At 40.1% G+C, this 27,536-nt stretch overlaps 1 protein-coding gene across 1 annotated transcript; it reads left to right on the top strand.

Annotated features, from left to right (window-relative positions):
• Nucleotides 1-27,499, top strand: LOC118415986 (ceramide kinase-like). The gene is made up of 12 exons (XM_035820994.1): nt 1-166; nt 8,258-8,506; nt 8,930-9,058; nt 9,400-9,463; nt 15,969-16,114; nt 16,915-16,989; nt 17,573-17,725; nt 18,054-18,159; nt 18,429-18,514; nt 18,783-18,985; nt 24,028-24,227; nt 24,646-27,499. Exons 1-12 carry the CDS (start codon nt 49-51, stop codon nt 24,734-24,736), a joined length of 1,620 nt encoding a protein of 539 aa, XP_035676887.1. The 5' UTR covers nt 1-48; the 3' UTR covers nt 24,737-27,499.
• The last annotated feature ends 37 nt before the right edge of the window (nt 27,500-27,536 follow it).

The following is a 27,536-nucleotide window of genomic DNA, read 5'->3' as shown; positions in this document are numbered from 1 at the left end:
TGCCTTTTTACTCTCCCATGGTGCCTTGCGCATCAGTACAATGGTAACATGGCGGACCAGGTGCTGGCGAGGGAGACGTTCCTCCTGAAAAATCGCCAGGTCGACGTCACACTATCACCGACAAGACTGTCCTGGTACCCGCTTACAGCTGGCGATGCACTCCACGGTAGGATATCGTTTGCCGCTGTGATTATTCCTTCATTTCGGAGATATGGCGTCGTTTTTGTGGGGTACCCGGTTTTGTCACCCAAGCGAATCAACAGTTGACCCGGCACAGTGCGAATCCTTGGTAAACAAAGATCTGTAACGTTACGGCTGACGATGTCTTCTGAAGTTCTCACCCATCGATGTGGCATAGCATTGCCAGTGATATGTGATGTAATGTAATGTCATTAATTTTACTCAGCCCCATGCCTAGGAAATGCGCAGGAAGATACGGGAAGCATATAATTTGTGTGTTGTTTATGTTTCTCACGTTCACACATAGCCGGTGGGACAGGTTCCATATCTTCCCGTAAAGATTATCCACACTTGAGTGACGTCTAGCAGAAGCTTATCTCAGTCACGATCAACTTAAGACAGGGAAACGACAGGATAGCCTTCAAGTCGTGACAACGTAGTTCATCTGGTAGTCGCGCCCCTTGGATTTATGCACAGTAGGCCAGTCGTCTTTCCAAGAACCCAGGGTGGAAATCCTTTGTTTGTTTTTGTTTAATAAATGATTTCAATGGTGGGAAAGGGTAAGAACTTGAATTGAAAGAAAGGACATGTACAGTATCGTTAGTCGGAGATAGGGCTACTTCTTTCCTTTGATAGATCCGTCATGTCCAGACAGTAGGAAGCAGTGCCATATGACCAGGGAGACAGTCTTCTCAGAGGGAACGGTCAGCAAATACGTTTGCCCTACAAACCGGAATATTTGTGCAATACTTGCCTCAGGCTATATAGCCATCTGGTGACTTTGGTCCACATGGTGTTCAGATGTATTATGTTTGAACCACAATGTAGCTGAATTATGGTTCTGGTTTTGTTTACAACTCAGGGAAAGTCATGTGGAGGGCATGACGCTGTTTTCATTCTCAAAATAGAATTTCCGGGTATCCTCTTTTTGGATGCTGCTTCATTTAGCGTGTCCTGGGAAAATGCTCTTGGGTTAAGGCCTGTATTTACGTTTTTTTAATGGTTCAGTGTCTGTATCTGATAAATTGTAGTACATTGTATTGGGTGAGAGGCATGCCAAAAATAAGAGGGAAAATACTAGAATATCTTAAATATTATCTCATCTGTCTGATTTTTTACCAGATGGAGTCTAGTGGTGAAAAAGTCAACATGTACATGCATACTCTATCAAAGAGTGTTTCCTTGTTGATAAGTCATCACTGTGAATCTGTGATACTGTCTTACTGGTAACGATATCTTAAGATGATGAGAGGCTTTTGACAGGAAGTCATTATCTATCATTTGTCCCAAGATGCAAGGTTCAGCAGGATGTTTTTACAGACATCTTCATCAGACTTAATTCCTTGCCCACGAAGTATCCTACCTATTATCCTACATATCATTCAACCCTGGCTATTACAATGTATCTCAACCCTGGTTAGAATGTTTTTTGCACACCATCAATTATCAAAATTGCTTGTAAACACAAAAGGTTCAGATGATGACAAATTTTTAGCTGACTCACACTGTATAAACCTGGATACGAGACCCCAGCCCGATCTCAAAAATATCTATTGTGCACCAGACCCCAGCCTGATCTCAAAAATATCTTTTGTGTGGGCGATAGATATTTTTGAGATACTAGTAGATCTGAGGTCTGGTATCCAGGCTAGTATAATCTTTAAACTACAGTATAAAACTGTTTATCTTTGCAATTAGATTTTGCCTGTCACTCCATGGCAGATTCCCTTCATCCCCGCTTGTAACTACAATCATGTACATGATTATGTATCATTACCTCAGCAACATAAAGACAGAATGTTGACTAACCAGTGTGTATATGTTCACGTAATCAAACAGCCTATTTTAACTTGGTCGGTGTTGAATGTCACATATTTGTATCAGTAGTGAGGTTGTGTCCAGGTTCACAGTTGATTTGGGCTTCTTGAGTAAACTGAATGCCCTTTGCCTGATCATGAGATGTGTTGTAGGTTGTACGCTGTTCTGCCTGTCTGACATTATCAAAGGTCAAAGGTACTATGTGCGTACAGTGTGCACATGCATAAAATCCAAACAGATTTGTCATGTGGCAGATTGCAAAATGAAAAGTGATACAAATTGATTCACATTACCAGATACGTGATGATATGCTTGAAACAACTTGATCAAATCCAGCCAGAATGTCAGTTTCTGCCTACTGTTACTGCAAACGTAGTGGTAATGACACATATGCATGCATTGTCTTGTGTATGCTGTCTTACCCCTTGGACAGTGGTGACTTAAGCACCTAAGAGATTGCCATGTCACTGCTGCATGTTGTGTAAACCGTGTTGCAATGGTTGCCATTGATTTATCAGAAGACAGGTTAAGTCAGATTTAGGAGATCAGCGCCATGGTACCACCTGGACACTTTAATTTCATGGTCTTGTGGTTATGGTTTCCTTGGTGCCAGATCGTCAAATTTGTTTTCTTCCACAGTGACAGTCTGACAGACAGACAGTATGAAACAATGTGGAACCAAACTGTGTACAAATTTGATGGTTTTGCTGTGTTGTTTTATAGAAGAACTTGTGATACCCATTGCAAATAAAGTAGTCTGTATTTCACAATCTCTGACTGCCAGTGAGTCTAATAATAAAAAGATATAAGGTAAAAATTCTGCTCTGATAATTTTGAACATAAAAGGATTAGGCTCAGAGATGGAACAAATTAAGTATGAACAAGTATCCTTCTTGTATCCTTCTAGTATATAATTATATTGATTTTGTGGAAAGGTTACAGATGATAATAGATGAGCCAACTCAGCATTATGTAATATGTTTTGGATACATCACTTAGATGCATAAGAAGGTTCTTGGATAAAATCCTGCACTATTCAGAAAAGATTCACACCATTATGGCATACATTTGTGCAACAAAACCACCAATAAGTTCATAGGGGAATTTATTTTGTAAACAATGTTGATGACCTTGTGCTCTGTATTTGGTGGTTAGTTGTGCCTTTGTTGTTTTCAACAACTTTCCCACGCACTACTATGCTTGAGTCTCAGTACGTTTATTCAGGTAGTACATGTACAATACAATACAGGGAATATAAATACTGTACTATGTATAGGTAACACCATACATGTGCAAGCACTACAGCAGTACAGGTGTTGTTCAAATTGTGTTGCAAAACACTGCTTGTAACCCCATGGACACAACAGCTATCATGTAAGGTTCAGAAATTACGAGCACAACTCTGTCATTGCCTGAAAAGAAGTCATGCTGCAATTCTGTCTGGACAGCCCATCGATCTGTTGGGCACAGTTATACCCATTGAACACCGTCCTGGCGGCCTAAACAGAGACCCTACAGCATTAAGCACAGACCTAACCTTGTTAGCAGTCTGAAACATGCTCTAATTGGGTTGTGCTGACTACAGGCTCTCCACTAAAGCTTTATTTGGACAACATTAGGTGTCAAAAATGCAGAGCTCAGTGTCACAATTTACACGTACACATCAAGCTGAAAAGGTTGTATTGTATGAAATACTATAAAGGTTAGGGAATTCATCATTACTTAGTAATTAGGTATAGGACCATCTATAAATATCTCATGTTGCTTGGGTGTCTTGCTATACAGATAATAATATAAAGACCTCTCAACACATGGCTCCCATGCCTATCATTTTCTACATGTAACTGCCCCCTTATGGGTTCCTGAAATGACAGGTTTCCTAATTATCCAATTGGATGATGTGATTTTATCTTAGTATCCTTACTTCCATTCATCAGATTTTCATCAAATCTGAAAGATAGATATTGCTTGATGGGATTTGTTTGTTGTCATTCTTGTGTCAACAGATCTATGATGTAAGTGACCATGTTCTATTTTCAGCCATAGTTTTCCTACTGCAAAAATATGCTGCTATCACAGGCTGTTAGGAAAAAGAGAATTACATTGTACGCAGAAGTACTGTTGATGATATTTCTGTTAAATTTTATTCAAAATATTTTTGTTTTTTCCAAGTCTTTTACCTATGTAAAGAAAGCAACTGCATACATTTTACCTACTAGTATGTAAAGAAAGCAACTGCATACATATGATATTATGGTATTCATATATAACAGAGATTTAGCAAATTTAGATTTGGATTAAGCTATGCCAAATCTAAAGGATGTCAGAATTCTTTTTAATTAAGTCAATCAACTTTCTTGTGTGTATTCGGTATCACTGGTGCAACCTTATATAGTAAGAATATTTTTTGAATCACTTTTTAAATAAACGTTTTAGGCTAGGAATCAATGCCATTTGTTTGGTGGAGATGTTGGGGCATTGCATGCACATATGTACAATGTCAGTCTTGTCCAAAGACAGCCACCGCTAACAAATAGTAACAACTTGAGAGGCAACATTTTCGTGAAAATGCATAATGTTTCCCGGCTAAATTTTCATTGGAGCAACTTTTTGATTTTGCGAATCCACCCCCGTCACCCCCCCCCCCTCCCTCTTACCGTGGCACTGATTACTACTGTGGTACATTCACAAGCAAGCTCTGTTTCTTTACCAAAAAATGCAGAACAAAAAAGTCCGAAATGCGGGGTTTGATGTTGTAGTCGCAAAACAAAAGTATTCTTATATCAAATATATGTTTCAAGAGGAAAAAAAAGACAACTGAAAAAAGTGTACCTCTTCGGATTCGAACCCGGGTCGATCCAGCAACAAAAGCATACAAATCAGATACTCTGACGATTCGGCCACTAGGCGCATAACCACATTCAGGGGCTTTTAACAGGTATACAAATATATTGCAACAGGTCCGTTCATAATTTCCAAGATTCCAAGGTCCAATTTTCTGAAGATAAATGTTTTTGTGTGAAAAGTTAGTGATCTCGTTCGTTCCATAGCGGGCAACTTCTTCCTAGAGCGCCTGCTTGGTTTGCTTGAAGGTATGGCCGATTGGCTGACGCCCGAGATTTTCGCTGCCAGAATGAAAACAATGCGGAGTTCCATTTTGTGTCCTATGCGTTGATAGGTTTACTTCCGACGTATCCCCAAGAAAGTCAGATTTTAGCCAATCAAAAAGCTGGAAACGTAGACTGCATGTTAAATCTTCCATTTTTTCTAAGTTTTGATTGGTCTGGTTGGAATATGCAAATATCTGTAGAGATGCTATATGTTTCTCCTTCGAGAAACATAATGAATATCTGTTGGCCTCCATCTTGATTGATTACACATTCAATATTCATCAATCTAAAAGTTAAAAACGTTTCAGAAAGAGAGCATTAAGCACAGCGGAGGGCGCTACGCCCCTCACTGTGTGTAGCGAGGAATGATGTATGCTAGTCCTGACATGATCAGCAGCAGTGGGGTAATTGCCATGCTGCCTGTGTGTGGCTGCAAGCTTACATGACTGATGATATCCTGTAACACAGCGGCATTATTTCCCCAGGAGGACATATCAGAACAGTGCCTGGGGTGCACGTATCCTCACAAAGTACAGACCTCCGTAATCGTCTCGCCCATTATCACAAATCATCGGTTTATGACGTCGTAAATATGTTGGGTAATGATTTGTTTTTGTTTTTTGGAAGCTAGCTGGAGGGTTCTTAGAGAACATTGGGCAGAGTCATTATGGATATGATCAATAATGTACAGATCAATTATGGATGTCATTGAGGGCTGACCAATGTACACATATGTGTGTTTACTCCAGCAAAAACTGGGGTACTGTGAATATTTATGATTGTCTGATTGGATAGCAATGAAGTAACCTAGATGCCATGGTTAAAGCACTAACAATGGCAGTATGCCAGTTGAATGAACATTGAATTTTAATTTTTTTTACAATACTCAACCATGGTTGTACAATATACATTGTATCTCTACAACATCAATGAGAACCATCATCTTAAAATCTGTGTCAAGTGCTAGATGCTTGTGATTCATTCCCTCAATTTGATTAATATTTTTCTCTCAGAAACAAGTCAAAGAAGTGAACGAATTTGAAAATAACCTCCTTCCCTGCGGTCACAGCCATATATATGATAGCTATTTTTTCATTACCTCCACCTCCCATTTCCATTTCTGGAATAGCCATGTAATTAAACTGCTGAAACTTTGTGAAAGCATGGCAGAAAACTAAAAATACATTCTCAGCAGATGGTGGCTCTGCCCATTTACCAATAGAACAATTGAAGGTGTCGGTATATTGTATTGATTCTGGCATTCTCCTGTGTTCTGCACCCGACTTCTCACAGTGACGTGAGAGACACAGGCAGTCCTGGGAGACCCATTGTATCAGCACAGGACTCCCTAGTCCCCAACAGCCATACCATCAAACTTCATGAAGCAGATTGGCTTTGTTATAGCAGATTGATCCAGTAGGACTCATACATTATATTGATAAGCCTGTGATGTATCTATGGTCTGGGTGTTGAAGTAATGTCATATTTTTCAGGGTTCAATTCTCACATGGTGTCAATAACAGTGTACAAGTTACTATAACACTGTCTCTGCTGCTGTCATTTGAGGCTTGATGGTTGCTCCATTAGTCTGATGAAGTTAAAAGCTTTAAAGTTTAATCAGCCTCTTTACTTATTAACCTAGCAATAGGTAAATCAGGTATGCACCATTTCTAGTCAGACTCTATTGAACTTCACTGTTGGAAAGTCATTACTCTTTTGTAGCGTCAATAAAGTATGATCTACTTTTTAAATCCTCCAGTAATGCTATAAGCGCATTTGTAGAATTACACAAAGTAGTTTTTGCTCCCTGATGTAGACGAAGTCGTTCCAAAAGAGTTGCTATCAGTTCGCTGAAGCCATTACTGTCTATTCTTAGCGCCCTCGTGCTTTGCATTAGCATCGTGGCTTTGATGGAATCACATGAAAGGTTTAAGTGTCTCCCTGCTTTGAATAGGTATTATCCAGCAAAATCTTCCTGGGGAATTGATGAGTTGAAGGAAGGATTTATTTCCCAGTAATCAATTCTGAAACGTAAAACGTTGCCACACCCTCCAGCGCCTCAGGAACCAGTGTGTACATGTATTATACATGAGTGTGTTATGTGCAGGTTGTCGTGTCAGCGTGTACACATTTGTCTCTGCTACAGTGCTACAAACCTTTTTACTTATTTTTTCTTGATAAGTATGATTGTTAGTTGTTGAACTTGTAGCATGACTGTATATTTTAAGTGTTAAGTGCATTTCCCAAGGGCACAAGATCGATAGCATGACAGGGGACTCCCACTCCCAGAGACTTTGTTCTGGGCCAAATACCCTACAGTTATGCTGAAGGACTACGTGACCATGTATGGGAATGTCTTAAGTTTCTGTTGTCAGCATCTCACAGATCGTTATCTATGAATCTTAATGAGTAAATAAAAGACTTGACTAGCAACATTTGCAAGCAAATACAGGATATTTCACCCATATCCCTCCCCATGTAAAATTGGATTGTTCAAAAAGTCAATTTGAAAAAAAAAGGTCACCCCTGTGTGAGATTGCACTCTTCTGGTGGCACCAGATAAATATGGACCAGCTCCAAACTGCTTCTACTGAAATAATGGATCTGCTTTATTTTGTTTAATGCAGTTACATGTTTCACCATTTGTAATGTGCTGAGAAATCATTTGCTGTTAGGCTTCATTCTCCAGAAGATCAGAATTTATGGGCAAGAGAGTAAGAAAAGCAGGATATAGACTGTCAAAAACATCCGCATCAGATCAGCAGTATAGACACCACCATCAAATAGAATTACGCTTGCACATACTTGAAATACTGTTGCAGTAAATGCAGCAATTATCGCGGTGGTTTTTATGTTTTGTTTTTATTTTTTGATAGCTATAGCAGTCTATGGCGCTACCGCAAACTTAAAACCACAGTGAACACTCCATTTTCCTGTTACCGCGAAAGTAAATCCCCGCAAACTGAAATGCATTTACAGAAGGTATTCAGTATTTGCTTTGTCTCCAGTGATTAGAATGATTAATATGTGACATACACATGTAAGTTCAAAATCTAAATACCAGTGATGGAGGAAAATCAATTGCCACTTTCTCGAATATGCAGTTTTGCCTTGAGTATGTGTAACTGATCTCCTGTTGTATTTTCCAGCATCAGACGCAAATGCAGTAGACCTGTCAGAGGTGATTGCAGTAACTCCAGTGGAGAAACGCTGTCAGAGGAGCAAGGACGGTTTCAGTGATATCGAACTCACCCCCATCAGCTGCTCCAGGTTTGCAGTACATTATGTACAGAAGAAACGGGGACGGATCTGGCGGCCTGGCAAGGTCACCTTCAAGTGCCCAGACCCTACGGTGTGTAGGGAGTGGATAGATAGACTACAGGAGAGATTGAACCAAGGTATAAACTTTCTCGATTTCTGACAACAAACGATAATGTGGCAATGTAAATCGTTTTCGCTATTGTTTGTAAATGTAAATATGTGATAAACCATTCATTAAGGTACCTTAGATGTTTTACGACATGTAGATAACACCTTTTATTGTCATTTGTAGCCAGAACGAAAAGACAGACTTGTCCACCAATCAAACAATGTTATTATAACCCCATGCCAACATCGTAGAAGTCAAATGGTACACTGAGGTTAATGGCATTTTTCTGAGTTTTAGCTCCAGGAACATCATAAAAGCAAAGAGAGGAACACAAATGAAATACAGCTAGGAACAACAAGTTTTACATGATGACACTGTATTCATGTGGTGCTTTTGCTAATATCATGAGGCATTCAGAATTTCTGACACATGCGCTGTATTTTTCCCTCAGAGTACCTCAGACCGCGCCGTCTGCTGGTGTTTGTCAACCCTTTTGGTGGGAAAAAGAGGGGGGTTCAGATCTACCAGCAGAAGGTAGCTCCTCTGTTTGACTTGGCGAGGATCAAGGCAGATGTCATAGGTAAGGCATTGGTCAGGTAAGGCATTGTGTCAGGCACAACAAGTGCTTACACAACCCTTGCAAGGTATGACAGTGTCTGAAATTCTTCCTAATGACATAAAATCTAAGACATGCTGGGTTAAGCCAGAAGTGCTTAACTGTGTGCAGGATCAATTTGTCTAGTACACGTATGTAAATTACAGGTAGTGGTTACCAGGTAGCAACTTCTTGGAATGAAATTCTAAAATCAGCTATTTCAATGTATCTTTATTGCAAGGCTTGTTCGATTTTTGTAATATGAAATAGCTCTTGGATGGTATACCTACAAGTTATATGTTATTAAGAATGTTATATTGTTACAGTTACAGAGCGTGCTGGCCATGCTCGTGATCTACTACAAGAGCTGGAACTCAACAAACTTGATGGGTAAGTAACTAACTGCCTGGTACATCACAAGCCTGTGAACATGGCCCTAAAAGGAGGCAGAACAGTCTTGTTGTTTCAAACCTTTCTTTAGCCCCGCTAGGCTGTCCCCAGCAAATCAATACAAATCGGAAGAGATATAATCAGCCAGAGGGAAAGTAGTCTCCTTCCATAAGCTACAGTCAAACCTGTATTAGGGGCCACCTCTACAGAGGGGCCACCTGTCCATAGTGGCCACTTTTTGTCGGTCCCTTGGGTATTTTATCTACAAGTTGCCACCTCTATACAGGGGCCACCTGTCTATAGTGGCCAAATTTGTCCGGTCCCTTGAGTGGCCGCTATAGACAGGTTTGACTGTACTTGCTTGGGGAGAGTACGTTTAGATGCTATCAGCATTTCAACCTGGGCACCCTCCTCAGGTTAGCAACTATCCTGTCAGCTTGCTTTCAATCAACACAAAATGAGGATATATGCTCTGATTAGAGTTACCTTGAGTGAGTTTGTCTTGGGTTTTTGGGGAGAGCACCCTTTTCTGTGTTTTATAATGGAATCTTATATCTTTGCTAATGTTTTAATGTTTTCAAAACATGTCTAATAAAAAAAAGTAATATGATGTCTTATAGATATCCCAAAAATTAACTTCTAAATCTTGACAAGTCATATATATATATATTGACTGTGACATCTTGTTTAACATTTTAAGTCCTTTTCCCGCCTCTATTCTAACAGTAAAATTTCATTTTATGATTCATGCAGATTATTCAATACTATTGATTGTGGAAGATCCTAAAATATTGACTTCTGTAATGTTAGGATTTTAAGATAACTGCGCACTTCCGGTCATGTATCTCACATATCACCATGGGGTTACATTACTGGGCTTTGCTGAGTCAGCATGATTTGTGACTACTGTATAGAAGTAAGAATTCAGAATACTTGTTATGTACAGGAAAAGCAGAGGCATAAGCAGGGAAATCTCAAAATGGCTGGCAAGATGAAAATGCAAATTTTGGCCCCCAAATGATGATAGATGTGAAAACTGGGCGCTGAGTGGGCGATTCCTACATGCTGAGGCAGCGCATTTCTGGCATCCAGCGACGGCATCGTTGTTGATTACTTGCCTCTTGCTTGTTTCCAGCAAGACTGATAAGATAAAGTGGTGTTGAAAAGACCTGTGGGTACAGATATATGTGGTATGTATGTGAGGTTGGCAGGGGTCCAACATGTCCATGGGGAAGTGAAGTATAGCCCCCTGCTGTGTGAAGGGCACCCTGTAGTCCCGCAGGGCTGTGTAATTCAGCTAATGTGTAACCTTGGCAGCTCCACCGAAACTCACACTGCGGGTGGCCATCTGTTGGAGGCCCCAGTATGGCACCTTGGGGTCACCCTGACTGTGCATTAGTTGATTATTGTAATGATTTCCATTAAGGCAGATGGTCTGTTACACTGATATTTATGGTGGTTGTAAAGTATGACATATGAAGTGCAAAGTGGGCCAATTACAAACTTGCCCTTGTGGTTTACTACTCTTGTGTAGACACTCGGTTGACATGGAAGACATACAGGGTTATGAATCCAATATCACCATCCTACAGAACATTAATGAAAAATTTTATCGTGATTTTTATTGCTTTGTTTGGGGAAATCAAAAATAGTTAAGTTTTTTTATTTTTTCTTATCATTTTTTACTGTGGTGGTACAGAAACCAAAGTGCCTTAAAATGGCTTCAAGTGCTAGAGAAATGAAATTTGCTCTATTTTTCAAATGAAAATTTGGTCTTGTCTGAAAACGTCTATGTTGTCTACATGTAAGTTGTGTCTCTTTTGTAGGAAAAATTATCAATAGGTCATGACATCACAGAAAGGACTCCACATTAGGTAGTATGGCTTTCTGTATCTGTATCTATATAGCCAGTTTAACCGCCGTTCAACGTAACACACCAGGCTTTAATGTCTGCATTGCTAATTTGTACCATCAGAGAGTGCCATTGATTTAAATATTACACAGATGCTTTCAGAAAAGCCAAAAATAGTTAATGATACATCAAATTTCACTTTATTTGAACTTAAACACAAATAATGAAGCATAGATTGCCCATGATGTAGCCTTCCTATTAACAAGATTTGATCATCAGCCCACCTCCACATGATGCTGAAAGTCATGATTAGAATGCCGGCAGCATGGCTCAGCCTCATCACATGTAACTCCAGCCATTTCTTCTGTGGTCAGAAGACTGGGGTATCAGACATTGCCATCACTTTTAGATGTTCTAAGATATTTGACCTGTCATTAAGTATCAAGGTCAAATGTTTCCACTCAAGTCATTTCAAGTCTTCTGGCTCATTCCTAAGCAGACTAATTCCCTTTCATGATGAATTACAAGAAACATTTTATTTGAGGACTTTACACTATGTCATTTTATTACCAGTAAATAATTCTGTAAGTAGGAGTAAATAGAGTTTTACTATGTAATTGTAGAGATTAGATGCCAGGCACAATGCAAATGTAACAGGCAAATGTAACTTATATATTTAGCTAAGTTCCCTTTTGGCTGTCATTTATTGGGAGATGAAGCTTAACATAGCACCAACTCTTCTTATGTGAAAGGCCCAGAATATCATCTGCTTTTGAAATATTTTTTCATTGCTGTCAGTCACATGTAGATATTGCAGTAAACTTTTGTTATTTTGTTTGTTTTGTGGTGAACTTTTAATTGCAAATTCATTACACCACGAATATACCTGTTTTCTGCAACTACTGTACTACTAAAATTGGTTCAACTACAATCTAATTTAAAACACCTTGACCCCCCCTTCTCTGTCCTAACATAAACTGAAGCCACTGAAAAAAGTAAATTGAATTTGTTAGTGCCTATCCTACAGATATAAACTATAGCATGCGAAAGGTGTGAACTTTGATGACATTTTAAGGATGCCAGTCACATGTCTTCTCACTGTCATGCCAATTAGGAACTTTCCCTATTTGCCATTGAGAGAGTTGAAAATACTGCTGACCATTCAATACGACCGAGATGACCTTAACGCCCAAGAAGCGATGCCTGTTAGGAGATGGTACTGGTCCCCTTTTAAAACCCCATCTGTCTGCACCCAGTGGTGTGAAGGGTCATAATTAAATTGATATTGATCATGGTTGGGAATCTGGGTCAATACAGGTCATTAGTGGGCAGGACTGATGGATGGAAGTGTTTTCGGTGAACGATTGCTGATACAGTGCTGTATCTGGGTTAGGTACTGATAGGAGAGGGTCTGTATGGGGGTCTCCACAGTGCTTCATGTTGAATTCAGAAGAACCCCATACTTATTACACATAAGTCAATGAAAGCAATTACATGTATGTAAAATTTAATCACCTCGCTATGAATTAGAATTGAATAAGATGGCTTTCCCTACAAATTATTGGAAATCAAAGTAGGCTGCCTATGGCGTACTGATGATGGGTATGCAGACCCTCATAGAGGATTAGTGAGAATGCTGGAAAACCATTACACTGAACAGTCAATTGGAAACGTTCTGCTTCAGAGAATGGCTATGGGGTGGCAAGGGATATGTGTTTTGTTTGATTAAGGAGGTTAACCTCCTTGGTTTGGTGCTGGAATGTGCAAGAGAAACTTTTTTTTGCATATTATTCGCTTGAATGGTTCCAAATATATTCCTGTTATTACAGTATAATCACCAGGATTGAGCTGCATAACAAAGGATTAGTAGGAAAAGCTTAATAAAAATGGATAGGGAGACCATTTGTTCCAGGTAATGGTATAAACTGGGATTTTGTGATTATCTGTTGCCATGGCATCCTGAATGTTTACGAGAGAAGGATTTGATTTGGATTTATGTAGATTGATTTCAGACTAAGTACTGGACTCTCTCACACACACTCACACGTACATATATAAGACTCAAAGGTCAAAAAGCAGATAAAACTTGAATATGTTTTGCATCTTAGCCATAGTCCCTCCTGACAAAATAGAAATTTCCTTCAGTATCTACCTGGAAGCTTACCACTACTAGCAGCAAGACAGATAAACAAATTGCTTGGGGCCCAGCTGAACCAATCTAAAATCATGCCACCTGTTTTTCTGATATCATAAATAGAAAAAGTCATCAGGGCACTAATTTGAAAATCGGTAGTAGCTGGGTCTTTCATCATCAGTAACCCTGCAGTCCCTTGTGGCCTCACCAATCAATGGGTGTTGACGGAATGAGATAGGCATCATAAGGATCCAGTTTGAAGATATGATATATTTATGTGCAGAGTTTGAAATGCCTTTACAAACTGTAGATACATAAGCTGACAGTTGCTGAAACAACTAGATATATTTAGATACCTGTTTACCAAGCATCTAGTCTGTTAATTTCAGTGTATTTTGAAATCATGTTGTAAGTACTATGTTTATGTATGCATATGTGCCCAGGGGCACCTGAAAAGCAGGCAGTAGCCTGAGAGTGTTTTTCCTGGTTAAATAAATTATGTCATGAAACTGAATTATATTGTACTGTCAGTATACAATGAAGCCAATTCCTGGCTAAATATTAAGAAATCTGCATCATGATAACGTTACATGTTTTTTTATGCCAGAAAGTGTCTGCCATACTTATATCCGAGGGGTAAGATAACATACTATATTGATGCCAAATACCTGCACTGGTTTCTCCATGTCTTATTTGACCAATGATATCCCTGGGCTGATTCCTCCATATTTATATGACTAATCTTACTGTGATTGAATCAGGGCAGGCTATGTGCCATTACTGGACCCATTTCAGTCTATATGGTTATTTAATTGCCCCAACTGGAAGTCTTGTGATTTGGACATTTGTCATGGCCGAAAAGTTTGGACAGTTTCATTTGGTAACTTCTTACTCTGAAGGTAATATAGATTATATGTTTGATTCATTGCCTGTAGTTAAATGTCTGAAGTAAAACCCTGGGTAGTTTGTTATCTCTGCAAAGAAGCTACTGATAAATATGTTTTTGTTTTTGATGTAAAGGAGTGAGTATACTTGTGGATGCATGTGCGTCTGATGGAAATAGCATATCTCAAGAAGCTGTGGATGTTGATTTCGGTAAGATATAGGTCAAGTTCAGGAATAGGCATCCTGCAGGCTTCCTACAGTTCTGCATTAGAACATGTTTTAGAATTGCTTGGCAACATTTTGTGAGAAAAGCCTCAAGTGCCTACCTGTAATACATAGAGAGGACATATTGCATAAATCATGGTGCTGGACAATCATGAAGATGATCCTCTTTCCATATGCTTAAAAGAATTAGATACTCTTTTTCTAAAGATAAATTCAATATATTTTTCGAGTACTAGACAATCTGTGTAGTTTGCAAATACAGGTAATAGAGAATGTTCAGATTTTGACATTTTACTGTAGTTTGATATTGGTATACCTTGTTATTACTATGTTAAAATCATTTGACCTGCCTTTGTGTATCTAATATGTACATGAATGGTAGTAGAGGACCTTATGAAAGTCCAGGTACTTTAATTGTGTCAATTAAGTCCACCAATTTAATGTTCAGTTCTTATCCAAATAAGGTAAAATTACCATGGTCATAAATATTTTAAGAGCCATCCTTATGGAAGTCTTTTACAAAGGTCCATCAGATGTATTTTGCATTATTAACTGCTCAGGCAGAACAGATTTATTTCTGCTGCATGATACTTCTTTTCTGTAGTATTGTGCCCTTTCAATACATTGTATATATATCAAATTGTATTCGATGTCTATCCAAACAATTTCCTCCATTGCAGATTGACCCATTTCATGACAATAGACCCATGTATCTTGTGAGGTCAGGTCAGGGCTAGCACTCGCTGCCATCTTCTCATTGTTAAGATGTCCAATATGTTAAGACCTTTATTTATATGAAAGACCTTTATTTATAGGAGGCCGGCTGAAGGTGCACAACTTCCTGTGATACCACAGTGGAGAATGATTGCCAACATATTTTCTTACTAGTATTATTTTGAAAGTGATTATTGATGATGTCTGAAAATGTCTGAGTATACAAAAATGTACATTGTACTAATTTGTAGTTAGTTTTCTTTAAGCTCGTGTTGACAAACATTGCCAGGAGGAGACAAATCTGGGAATGAATTGTTGAGAAATAAAACTGGTTTTGGACTGACCATACATGATGACTTTCTGAAAATATAGATCTATGATAATAAAAGAAAGTCTGATCTTTTATGGTACAACATAGAACAGTGAAGGATATGTCAAATCCAAGAAAACTAACTCAATGTACAAAAGTAGTATGCTGTGGGTACTACATGTGAATCTGCTTCTGGTTTCATACTGGCCATCACTCCTTTCGTTGTGGCCAAGTACACAGGACTTAATATCATTGTATTTATCATTATTATGACTATGTAACATTTACCTCTTGGCATGTATTTTCAATAAATGTATCATACATACATACATTAAAAAAATATATATATATAATATCTGACATGAGTACTTTCCTGTCTGCTCAGGATTGTGTGTGTTGGAGGAGATGGCATGTTCAGTGAGATCCTCAATGGCCTGATCACCAGAACCCAGCAGGAGGCTGGTGTGGACAAGGACTGGCTGGCCGCAGAGCTGGTCAGACCTCACCTCCGCATTGGCATCATTCCTGCAGGTACGCTGAGGAAACGCTAACAATCTGTCATTTCTGGGCTAAGCCTTGCCTCAAATGAAACTTCCTGGTGATTTATTTTAGAATCTGCAAAGTCACTGTTTTGCTAAAAAAAATTTATTTTAAAGACATATCATAAGTTTGATCTATGGAATTCCACATCTTCCTGCTGCTGCTTAAGTTGTGAGCTTTGGGGAGTTTTTAGGTGCTACCAGAGGCTAGGGGATTTCATGTGGCTTGCATTTGCCTCGTTAACCAAGCTGGTAGCATAAAACCATGACATGGATATGTGATATAAAAAGCAACAAAATGCAAATGAAATGCTGCACAAGTTGTTGCAACTGTTGAATTAAATGAATATTTTTGAATTCAGAATATTTGCAGTTTTGTTGCCGAAATTGTGCAAAACTTACCTTTAAAAGCTGTAGATAAACAGACCAGGCATAATCGCAAGGGTATTGTGCCTTGATTTGGCCTTACACCAAATAAAAAGGGAAGAACGGCTACCTGAGCCTGGCAGCCAATATTGTTGGACCCACCTGGGAAATGATACAGTCAGTAGGCTGGTGTATCAATCAATTTGAAGCCATGTTGTCTGGTGATTGCTTATGGTTGCATGAATGACTGAATAAGGAATGAAATGCCTAGACATCCACATATTGACAAATGCACACTTGTACTTAGTTATAGGTCCTAATTGCTGTATTTGCATATAGTATGGAAAAAATCGAGGTGGACTGTATGCTAGGCTGTATTGTTGTTGACACCAGTTCTATTGCATTTGTTCTGTTTGCCCATTACAGGTTCTACAGATGCTGTTTCTTATGCCACCGTCGGTGTGAATGACCCCGTCACCTCAGCATTGCACATAATCATTGGTAAGCAAGTTTGGTTTAGAAATACCGGGTACTATACAAATATAGATTGAATCATGCACTTCTGCAGTTCTGACATTTTTAGATAGGGGTCTCTACTTTCCGAGCTGAAATCAATAGGCTTTGCCAGCCACTGAAAGGATGAAGTGACCTGCAAAGTATAATCTGCATCAATGTAATCATTTCCCCTGATGCTTTCATCTCTCCTAAAATCATTTTATGGGGGATTGCCTTAATTGATTTCAATGCTCGAGGTATTGACTAAAAGACCTTCACTTAATAGAAATCTATTAAGTGCTATTGAACAGATGCCATCTGGCTTAGAGTGCCACCATGAAATCCAATGTGAAGAACAGTGACCTTGTTCTGACCTTTGTGGGAAGAATTGAGTAGGAATAGTTTGATGGAAAGTGTTGTGCCCCAGTGTATTATCTGGAAGTGTCTGTTTGACCTACTGAAAAGAAATGCACTTTCTAACATTCACATCCCATTGTTCTTTGACAAAGTGGAATTTTTTTTTTAAGCTTGGACTCAGTAATATACCAAGCTGGTAATATGTGTGTCAAACATGTCATATTTATTCCAGGTGACTGTCAGCCCCTGGACGTGTCCTCTGTACACTACCGTAGCCAGCTGCTGAGGTACAACGTGTCGTTCCTGGGCTATGGTTTCTATGGCGACGTGGTGAGAGACAGCGACCTGCGCAGGTGGATGGGTCCCACTAGATATGACTACTCCGGTATGTGTTTACCTGGTCCATCTTTTACCATGGGTGCACCAGCATTCTTGTCACAAGTAAAACAACTGGCTTAAGGTGTGCAAGAAATTTAAAGCGCAGTGCATGTCCAATTGCAATATATGTCACAGTAAGGCATTATGATATTGAGAACTCTTTAACCTTGACTATAACAGTTATTATGCTGAATCCCCTTGTGTTTGATGTTGATTTAGATAGAAAGTTGTATATTGAGGATAGAGAAATGTTGCTTATCATCTTCAACTTTGCTCGACATTCTCAATAAAGCGACAAGAATGGTTTACAAGAGAAGTTGCATTTTCCCTTGTAGGTTTCAAAAAGTTTTGTAGAAGGAAAATCTACGAGGGGGAGGTGGCATTTCTGCCTTGCTCAGACCAAGGCAGCAGCCCGTATGACCAGATCAGATGCACTGAAGGGTAAGGCATGGGACATCTTTTAAATTCATGGTTGAAATGACTTTTAATATCTTTATTTCAGTTCTAAATAAAGTTAGGTCATATACATGTGACACGTATATCATATTATAACTGCTGCTAAGATGCTACCATATCTATTTGGTGCCTAGAGATAGGAGTCATTTCCAGCTGTATTACGTTAATACTGTCATTCTTGTGGAAAATCTACATTTCGTTTGCTTGTCGCAGAGTGATTTGGATAGATTACTGGTATTATATTTGTTTTGCAGGTGCCTTGTGTGCAAGCAGGCTGGAGAGAAAGACAAGCCGACCCCATTTAACCCCTCGGAACAGCCTCGTGCTGTGGAGACATTTGGTAGGTTCCTGTTTTATTAAAAACCTTGCACACTTACACTTTTGAAGAAGAGTAGGGATGACCCAGTGTGGTAAATGTCTAAAAATGTGAGAAATATTGAAGCAGCATTGAACTACTCTACTTGACCTCAAAGAGAGAGAAAAAAGAGAAATATTAAACATTAATGTTGTCAAGATACACAAAGCAACATGGTTGTCTTGTACTTTTTGCATACCACCTGGAATCCCATGAAGTGAACATTTCTGACATGTGTGTTCATGATGCTCAGGTCCAGGTGGATGGCAGCGGGTACGCGGTCGCTTCATCGCCATCAACGCAGCCACCAACTCCTGTGCCTGTAAGAAGACTCCGAAGGGCGTGTCTCCATCTGCCCACCTGGCGGACGGCTGCACAGACCTGATCCTGATCCACGCCACGCCCAGATACAGGTTCCTGGGGCACCTCCTCAAGCATCTCACCGACTCCGACAGGGTTAGTTCTCCATTCTTCACTGTAACATCTACATACAGTACTGATTGCGACATAGTATGCAACTCTGACAAACGCAAACGCGATACGAACGCGTTACTGTCGCGTGCGAGTCGCGTTATAGTTTAGCGCCGCCACCGACCAGAACGCGTCAGAGTTTTTCCCTGTCGCGACTGTCCCGGCCATTCATATGCAGGCGGCGGTTACATCAAAGACACTTGGGAGGAGCACTAATCCGCCCCGTGCTGGGCGGAACATAAACAACTTCATGGCCTGCCGTTAGGTACAACTGGAATGTTTGAAATTTACGGCTTGGTCAGCAAAATTACAACTGTTGCAGCGGTGGTTATCCAGCATAAATTCTGTATTTGTCTGTGTTGGAAATCATAACTTGTTTTCGCATAGACTAGCCCGTGCATCCGCGCTACAGCGAGCGGGGCCGGACTTCCGCGCTACAGCGAGCGGGGCCGGACTTCCGCGCTACAGCGAGCGGGGCCGGGCTTCCGCGCTACTGCGAGCGGGGCCGGACTTCCGCGCTACAGCGAGCGGCGGTGTCAAGTAGCGAAATATCTCGGAGGTCCCAAATACAATACCTTACAGCTCCGCAAAACTGCCACGGAAACCGATTGAAACTTGGAACGTTGCGTGCACACATCGTAACAAATTATGACACGTATCGTTACAGTTTGTTTGAGGACCAGAACGTGCAGCATTTTGTCAAAACTTTGGGGGTTTGATGGCAAGTATGAAGTAAACATCGCTGCGATAAAAATAAATGAACGTTTTGTACGTTTGTGCAAGGAGTTTTATCAAGATAAAACCTCATTGGTTTGTGCGTGTGAGTGCGCGATACAATTGTTCTGATGCCGGTGGAATTGTAGCAAAAATTGGACTGACCCTGGTCCTTACCGTTGCTTTATATCTACATGCAATGTTCATCTATCGTTACTTCTTTTACCTTCTAAAATTACAGACAAGGGGTGTTAACATATGTAACGGAGGGTGTGAGTGTGTGAGGCCCTCTAGCTTCGGACGTAAGTTTATGAGTTCGACATCGTATTGCATGTAATTTTTGACCGTGCGTAAATCTCCGTCGAGGCCCGCTGTAACACTTGTTGCTTTCCAAGCCATGTCAACGTTGACGATCTGTTGCAGTGAAAGTGAATACTCCATTCTACGCCAATGGCTCTTGAGTAAGAACCCACAAAATGCCACAAATTTGTCACTAAGAGGCCAAAAAGTCTCCTGCAAGCATGGTAAAGCCGGAAACTGATATGGTGACCCCTGGTTGGCTCTCAAACTTCAAAGTACACGGCAAATCCCTTTTTATTCCAGACTGTCCGTTCAGTGCAAAGTCATGACACATTTTGAACCGAATCCTCACTAGTCCGCCAGTTTTGTTTTGTCCTGTTTCTATTTGAGCAAGCAATGAGAAATTTTCCGTAAATGTTATGATGCGCCAAGCGATTACACATTGTCACGTCGGGCCAGCGGCGTGGACTTCAAAGACAAAGCCTGTCAATCCTAATCAAGTGGCGCACCCGCACTTCATGCGAGTCTAAGGTTTCATGCAGACATGTTTGCTACATTAATGACACACGGTGTGCATATATTATGTATCATATTACATTAAGACGTGGTCACATTTGTGTTGACAGAATGTGCGATATATTGTCGACCTTTTCTAGCGCAAGTAGTAGGAGACCTCGGCAATCAAAATCTACAGTTAAGTTCGTGGCAAAATCGAAGGGCGTGGATAATCTGAGTAGCGAGAAACAGTTCTGTAATGTGTTTTAACGTGCCTCAATATTCAAAGTTTATCAAGTTCCTTCATACACAGATAGACACACTTACCGTATTTTCAACATTTGGTCGTCATGGTCGATCCGGCTAGGTGTAGTAGCTGCCGAATGATGATCGATAAAACTGTTATAAACTTACCTTTCATATTTCAAAGGCAATGAACAGTCCATAACATTAACACTTAGTAAAACGTGTTAGAAATTTTACATAGTAGAAGAAATGTTAGTTACGCCAAAGCAACTTTTAACAGATACGCAATGAACTAGAAGTAAATGTTAGTTAAACCAGTAAGGCGAACGGAGCTCCGAACAAGTAGCAGACCTGAAAGCACGCTTAATAAATTATTAAATAAATTCAACAACACATAAGCTTGGAATATGCCTGGTCGACTGCCCGAACGACCAGGAGTGTCCAATGGCGATGTTTCGACCCAAGAGCTCCGTCAGGAACAGGTAGGTCTTCATGCTGAGTTTCACCCACGACGAGCAGTAGTGTTTCAAGGAAAATATATTTATAAATTTATTTGTTATATTTCATACTTTTATACGTAATTATATACGTCAATTCATGCGTACTAATAGTTCATTCATGTGAACCGGCATTCATGTTTGAAATAGTCCACATATCTATATAAGTTCTCTCGCAGTGTATTCATTTCATAGTCCAAATCCTTCAGAACTGTAAGGCGACCAGGAACGGCCGTCAGCGATGCTCCGTCCCCAGAGCTCTGTCAGGAACAGGTAGGTCTTGTAGGCGGAGCTGCACCCTCGACGACCATCATTGTGCCAAGGAAGCTAACGGATGGAAACCCGAATCCCTTTATTCTGACTTAGAAATATAGCTAACTATGTCTAAATACATAGTAGAAGTAGATGTAATGTTAGTTTTGTCAACACAACTTTGAACAGGAACGGTTAGTTATGACAACATTTGAACAGACAAAATACGATTAAAATAATAAATAACGTTACATTAAAAACACATAAGGTTGAAAGAGTGCCCTGTATTGGTTTCGTCGGTCGACTGTCCGACGACCAGGAGCGGCCATCAGCGATGTTCTGTCCCCAGAGCTCCGTCAGGAACAGGTAGGTCTTGTTGGCGGAGCTGCACCCTCGACGATCATCATTGTGCCAAGGAAGCTAACGGATGGAAACCTGGATCCCTTTATCCAAAGTAGGTCTTCATGTCGAGTTGCGCCCTCGACGAGCAGCGGTGTTTCCAGGAAAAGCCGAAAACCTATTTATCTAGAAATACTAATTTAGCAACTTATGACAATATCCTTTATTCATATTACATACATATATATATGTAGTCAATTTATGCGTACAAGTAGTCCAGTTACGCGAACCATACATGTTTGAAATAGTTCACAGATCTATTTAATACTCATTGAGTACTTCGCACGTAGCGATCCATTTGTAGTGGGAATACTACATTATGACCACACACCCACACCCCGTTCTTGAGTCGGTGGTATTGCTTTGTGCCAAAGTCCTTGGTCATACTTGAGTCAGGTACTGTTTGAATGAAATTTTACCAATCGATCAACAAAACTTGTACTTCTGTGGCGGTGTTTTCCGGCTCTCTAACAACGTCTCAAAACACGTCACCAAATCAAGACTTTCACCACAATGCTACACCACATCTAGCACCGAAAACTTACTAGTACGCCGCCCGCTGTAAAAACTTCGAGAACTGAGCGTAGCCGGTACCAGTAACTATTGGAACATCCTATTATAACATGGGGGAAACGTCTCGTATGGGGTGATTGTTCTCGTTAAAGTTCATTGAAGTAAAAATGAATACCAACTTAGATATTCCATAACGGTTGTTAGATGTTGCTATATGTTCCAAGGAAGCTGGCCAAATTACTTATCTGTTGAAAAAAGAAATTATTTGACATTTCTTTATAAGATTGTCCCCAGCTGTCACTATAAGAACGTCCCCTAAATCGTGGGAATGCATTCCAGTACAGAACGTCAGAAGTTCGCTACATCCAAGTTGTAGTGGGCGGCGGTCCTTTGATCTAGTATCATATGTGCCAGGCCGGCGGCGACTAAATCAATCAATTTTGACAGCACTACCGCGCCGGATGTCTGTCATGTCCGAGTAGAAACGATCTCTAAATTCTAAAAGAATTCATAATTTGGATAAACTGATACTAAAAATGTACATTTACAAAGGCATGGATCCAATTTTTTTTATCCCATGCCCTGGTTTAGCAAATTTAATCAATTATGTACGATGTTTTCACATAATTTTGTTATTTCGCGCGAAAAATGACTCTGTTGTCTTTCCTCCCCGTAAGGAAATATTCATCTTGTCACCGAACATTGCGGCGAGTCTCGTGAGCTCACCAAGCACACCCATTTGCGACGTGCACCGAGAAGAGTCCAACGTGAAACACAAGTCTCCCGACCGTTTTAGATAGCATTTTGTCGTCTTGCAGAATGCTCCCCCCCCAGCCCAAATTATGGAAGAAAATAAGCATATCCCACACTTTTATGCACTAAAATACCGACACGTATTATGGTACGCCGATGGTGGCAAGATTTGCAAGTTCTTTTGTGGCATTGCAGACCCCGTGAGTCGGCGCGCCCGACTTGCTACCGGCCCGATCCCTCACCCCATCGGCGCCCGAAGTTAACCCGCCCCACTATCCCGCTTCTCGTCCCCCGCTATGTTTTCCTCGCAGAGGGTAGCACGAAAGAGACAGGTGGAGCCGTCACCACATGACATCCTTCAAGGTGTCAGGTCCCCATTGTTTTAAAGGCTGGTAAAACAAACATGAAATTTGACCCCATCTCATTAACTCTGCGTCTGGTAAACCCGAACGCGTCAGAGTTTAACTGTAACGCGACTCCAATAAAATTCTGTCGCGACGGTGACGCGTAATCGACGCGACAGAAACGCGATACGAACGCGACTCGATGTATACTATATCTCAATCAGTACTGTAGTGCTGAAGCTTGTGCAATGGCATAAGGGATAGAGTAGTCGCTTTTTATTTTAAAGGTTGTTGGATGTACCGTAATACTGGCCACGTTATACATTGAAAAGTGGTATATGCTGCTTTTTCTGCTTAGCACTCACTTTGAGGTCTTCGTTTCTTTAAAAATGCTGATTAACTCACCTTCAGTCCCAATTTATTACATGTTTGGTACTCTAAGCTCGTTGCATAAGATGTAGAGTAACATCCAAAACTAAGATATGTCATTAAAGCTGTGGTTTATGTCTTGCAGTTCAATCATAGCTTCATAGAGGTCTACAGAGTCCGAGAGTTCAAGTTCCGACCGGTCATTATTGAAGAAACGGAAGATGATATGGTGGAGGATGAGGAGGCAGGCGTGTTGTCCAGGCGGAACTACCGACGCAACACACGGCGCAACAGTGTGTGGAACTGTGACGGAGAAATCATCGACCAGCCAGCAATCGATGTCAAGTGAGTTCTGTCTGACGCACCAGTGACACTGATTGAGTAATTTTGCCTATTGTCACTGTAATCCACTGATATTGGAAAAGCTTAACAGCACATGATTGCAGCACATGTAGTACAGATTTCTTAAGTGTCTGAGTAACTTTACAAAGATAGATGTTTATGCCTGCACCAGACAAACAAGAAAAACTAGCTGTGCTAGAAGTTGCAGGGATGTCGCGCAGCTAGATGTAAAGCAGGGTGGGGTGGGGTTGGGGTTGGTACAAAGTTTTACTGGTCAGTCTTAGTAGTGATGGAAAGGAAACCTCAATCCCGTCACGAAGCCACCCCCTTTGCATGGGCCAAAAACTGAGGAACCTAAGATTACTTGTAATGCAGAAATAGCAGTGTACCTAATAGTAATACTGTCTTGTTATTCTTGCAGAGTCCATTGCCAGCTGATCAAGCTGTTTGCCCGAGGGATCGAGGAGACAAAGCAGTCCTCCTGCTGGCCAGTGGGATGCTTTTGTGCCTGACCAATCAGGGATTAGTATGCAAGTAGCCAATAGCAGAGTCTGGAATAGGTGGCACCAGGGTGCAGCCAATTAAGACTATTGTTTCCATTGTAACAATGTATGTCTTTGAGATTATGTAGGTTTAGCATAGCCTAGATGTATCCTATGCAGGATAAAGCTTTTCTGAATATAGTATATCACAGAATTTATTAACCACTTCTTTTGAACAGGCAAAACTGTTATTATCCAAAGGCAAAGAAGATTTAAGAGCACGACATTCTATGGAGAATAGTTAGCTATTTCTTACATGGTTAGAGACAGTTGCTATAATAAGAAATTGCTGCTAGTACAATCAGCCTTATAGAGATAATCAAATCTTCTATTACCTGTATCGCCTCTGCAAAAGAGGTTCTAAAATCCCTGCATATTTAATAGTGGAGACTTTTGCTTTCAAAGCTTGACACATTCTTGTTACATCACAAAGGTAACATTCCCTAGATATCTAGATTCCACGCAATTTGCTTGTGCAATGAGGTCGGGTATGCCAGCTGCAGGCTTTCGTGTTGCAATTCCAAACTGTGCAAGGAGTTGTAGAGATGACATGGACAATGGTGTCATGTGTCAGGAGGACCAAACAAAGCTGGTCTGCAAATTACCTGATGATCGGGGGTATCTTCCAGACCCTACTGACCAGGTCTTCCAACAGGAGCACCAGTATGTAGAGTAATTGCATGTTGCCGACAAGTCTGATAACAGCTTATACTGAACATGGCTGGTTTTCATAAAACCTGAAGATGTACTGACTGGGTGATAGGATATTTACATCCTGCTCATAAATATAACAGTTTTTCTGTCCATATACAAAATTACGAATTGTTTTAGATAGCCTAGATAGTAATAAAATGTATCCAATGTTATGATGACACATCTGTCAGTGAATCAACACCTTTTCCACATGATAAATACTTTGGGAATAATTCATGCTTTTATTAGCTTTTTAAATCTTTAGAATAAGGAAAAATTGTCATATTTGATAGGATTAAACTTTCTCTATTACTGTCTACTGTGTAGTCAAAAATAGATTTGTCTGATTCCCAGTGAAATTACCCACGTCATGCCAGATAGGAAGCAGTCTCACATGTAGCCAGCACAGTCACCAGTAACGTTAGTTGTGTTGGCTACAAAATAGTATTTCCCACATCGCTTTCCCATTACTTTTTAGTGTCCTTTTTTGACAACCATGGTGTCATTACCCCTGTAGCATTTTCAAACCAATAATTTCACTGTTGATTGTCACATCTCAGGCCATGTTACTGCTGCTTTTAAAGGTGCTGCATTGCAACCTCAGTTGCTGCCTGCAGTGCCATGTATGATGGAAAGGGGGCATTTGTGGCCTTAAGTTGTGCAGTTGATGCTTGATTGTCTGAAATGTTTAGTATGTGCAATTCCCAAGGTTATATGAGCCCATGTAACCTCCTTGGTGTCAAGGATGTCAGAGGATGACAAATTATGATGGTATGTGGCTTTTGATACATGTACATGTCAGGCAAATGCTAGTGTATAGACTACATGGGTTCTATTTGTGAGCTTTAAAACTGATATAACAGACATTTTGGCAATCAATCTTGGACTGTACTTTGCAAGTTCTGTGGGATGCACCGTCTTGCTGCCAACGTCATGAAGGCAATGTTTCTGTTTTGTATGTAACGTCATGTGGGACATGCTGCAGTATATTTCACACTTTATTCCACAGTCGGCACAGGAAGTCAAATGTTTTCGTGAGTAGAAGACATTGACTGCAGTTCATGTTCAATAAGTAATTTCTGTCACCAACTTTTTAACATCAAGGAATATATTGTGTAAAATTGCTTGAAATAGTGTTGGGTAATGCATCTGATATCGCTGCATTGTATTGTTGTAGACCTGAAAATGTGTTAATTATACATGGTTTATCTACTCTGCTCACATTCAGCACTGATTTTTTCAGGCAAAATAGCATTCTTGATTAAAGATAGAAAGACAAGTGTCTGATTGTATTTTGAAACACATGCAACTCCAATGCAATGTTGAATTATCAGTGCAAGAGAATTGGAACATGTATGTTTTGCTTTGGTTGAAATTGGTTCTTTCTCTATATAATTGCAACTGCTGTTATTGCTCTCTTGCTGTAAAGCTTACGGTGTGTTGGTGTTTATATGATAATTTGCATCTAAAGATATTATAATATATTTAACTGGATCATTGTTATGTACTACTGAGTAGTAACCTAAGTGTAATAATTTGAGTTATATCCTAACGTTTCAATGCAAGAGTGATATGTTTTGTGTTGTATCTATAATGTTAGTGCTATATGCAGTAACCAGGGCAAAGATACAAGAATACAAATGTATCTATTCCAATTATCTCAGAAACTGTTCAGATTGGACAACCATTGACAAAACAACAACAAATGCTGTTTCAGCTAAATGAATGTTCATTGATCAGATCACACGGAAGACTGCCCAACAGGGTATTTCCGCATGCTAGGTACATAAGGTATATGTAGATGCTTTGTATGTTTATATAGTTCCAAAGGCCAGGTAAAGGTTTTCCAGCTTGTAGTGTTGACCAGCTCTTCATGTAATAAATCTGTCATGTAGAGTAATGCTGATTATGTTTGGAAGAACAGAAGAGAGTTTTTTTACACTCTCGGGATGGATAGGAGTTCTGACATGTTTTGTATCATCACATCACTTGATAGGTCTGATTATGGAGATTGAAATGAAAATGAAAGTAATTGTTTTATGTCTTTTTGTGTGTCTTTGTAATTGCATTGTGTTCA

Source organism: Branchiostoma floridae, chromosome 5 (assembly GCF_000003815.2).
Source record: "Branchiostoma floridae strain S238N-H82 chromosome 5, Bfl_VNyyK, whole genome shotgun sequence".
NCBI classification, from domain to species: Eukaryota; Metazoa; Chordata; class Leptocardii; order Amphioxiformes; family Branchiostomatidae; genus Branchiostoma; species Branchiostoma floridae.
Note: the sequence above shows the minus strand (reverse complement) of the source record. Positions and strands in the feature narration are given on the sequence as shown.